Raw genomic sequence first — 1912 nt, forward strand, 5'->3', positions numbered from 1 at the left:
TACTTTTGTAAGATAATAGTACAATGCTTTCGATGATAAATTCAAATTATGCTTTCTGTATTGGTGGTATCTGTGCTTTGGCCAATATCTATTGAAATCATTTGTATATAAGTGATGAATTAGAATAATCTAAACATATATTATTTTAATTAAAATGAATATCACTCAATTTTATCTTATAAAAATAAATTATTTTAATTATAATATATAAATATTAATATAATTTATCTTGTTATTTTAATTAATAAAAAATTTACCAACATAATTTTTTAGAAATTCTACTAATAATCAAATAGCCTATTAAATTAAATAAGATTTGACTAAAATATATCTCTATGCTTAGTTAGAAGACACCCGATTCTTTTATGAATCATGTGATTTTGTGTTGGTGACGTGGAAAACTCACTTGGCAAATGTTTTAGACAAGGATTGGGCACAGAGCGTGTGGGCGCGTACATCCTACATGCAACCACGTGCCTTTTCCTGTCACCGTTGGATCAGACCTCAACGGCCATGATCCTCCGACAAGTCCTCGAGAACAACGTGTTTAGCATCGGAAAACAAGTACATGGTATATACAACTAAAGGAGATCTTAATCAAATAAAACTACAACTTTGATAAATGTTTTTAATCTTTTACGATTTCTTGGAAGGGTGAAGATTAAAACATTTACCAATCCTTGTGGCAGCGTAAACCGATTTTCCGAGGCGGACCATAAAAAAAGAGAAGAACAGAAAAAAGCAATAATGGCGGTGGCAGACGGTGTTTGTCGCGGCGGAAACGTTTGCCTCCGGCGCCACGATTCTTCCAATCTTTTCAACTTCCATAATCAGAATGCTCGCCCACGTTGTTTCATGGTCTCAGGTTCACAATCGTCATCGGGATCAAGAAAAGAAAAGATGCTGGCGTCGTCTAAGGTAAGAGTAAGCCTTCTTCAACCATTGTTGAAACAAGAAAAGACGAGAGGGAAGGAATTTTCGTACGAGAAAATAGACGAGTGGATGAGAGATTCGGTGGCTGAAATCGTGAAGAGGTTGCCGGAATCTCCTTTATTGGTCGAGGTGTTCTCCGACGTAAAAAATAACACCACGAGAACAAGGACGGAAAAAACGGAGGAAGATAAGTGGGGTTTGGTGAAACAAAAGTGGGAGAAAGGGGAGAGTCCAATGCCTGATGGGCTGATTTTTGTCGAACAAATACAACAAGGAGAAGAAGAAGAGGAAGGGAAGGAGGAGGTTTGTAATACAAGGGCATGGGGGATAGTAGTGCAGGGCATTGGGGCGGCTGCTCCAGCGTGTTATTTGTTGAAGACGAGTAAAGTGGGTTCAGGGTTTGGGATAAGTTGCACCCACTTTTGCTTGGTTAGGGTTAAGAGTTTCAGGGAAACTGCTTTCTCACAGCTCCAGAGTTGTTGGCTGTTGCAGCAGGCGATCCTTGAAGACAATGAAACATGAGCATATCTGATTTCTATTTTCTTGATGATGAGAACTGGTATTATGGGAAACGGGCCCCTTTGATTATGTTAAGTATTCACAATTGATGTAGAATATAGGAATTCAGAATTCAGAATTCAGAATTTTCCCTACTCACATTTCTTTTATAATATGGTACCAGTTTTAAATTAATTTAGCTATTTATTTTATATTTTTCATGTCTGCTTTTATAATTTTTGTTCACGATTCATGATTATTTTTCTAATAATATTGTTTTTGAATTCAATTTAAATTCTGTCTTTTTTAATATCTGAAAATAGATAAAAGACTAACTTTAAAAAATAATTACAATTAAAAAAAAAAGTCAACAACTAATTCCATCCATTGTTATTATTCTTCCAAAATTTGAATTAAGTTGAATAAAAAAACTATATTCAATCGGTGGTGTTGCCTCTTTAAAATCTTCTCAGCTGTGCTG

The 1912-nt window shown here is 35.3% G+C and overlaps 1 protein-coding gene across 1 annotated transcript; it reads left to right on the forward strand.

Moving 5' to 3' along the window:
• Positions 1 to 342: 342 nt before the first annotated feature.
• On the forward strand, positions 343 to 1604 carry LOC108452715 (uncharacterized). Its single transcript, XM_017750513.2, has one exon. It carries the CDS (start codon positions 748 to 750, stop codon positions 1453 to 1455), a length of 708 nt encoding a protein of 235 aa, XP_017606002.1. The 5' UTR covers positions 343 to 747; the 3' UTR covers positions 1456 to 1604.
• Positions 1605 to 1912: the final 308 nt, after the last annotated feature.

Source organism: Gossypium arboreum, chromosome 5 (genome assembly GCF_025698485.1).
Source record: "Gossypium arboreum isolate Shixiya-1 chromosome 5, ASM2569848v2, whole genome shotgun sequence".
In the NCBI taxonomy this organism is placed as follows: Eukaryota; Viridiplantae; Streptophyta; class Magnoliopsida; order Malvales; family Malvaceae; genus Gossypium; species Gossypium arboreum.

Excerpts from the sequence above, each read along its gene's own strand:
- LOC108452715 (XM_017750513.2), top strand. The coding sequence starts at position 748 with ATGGCGGTGGCAGACGGTGTTTGTCGCGGCGGAAACGTTTGCCTCCGG.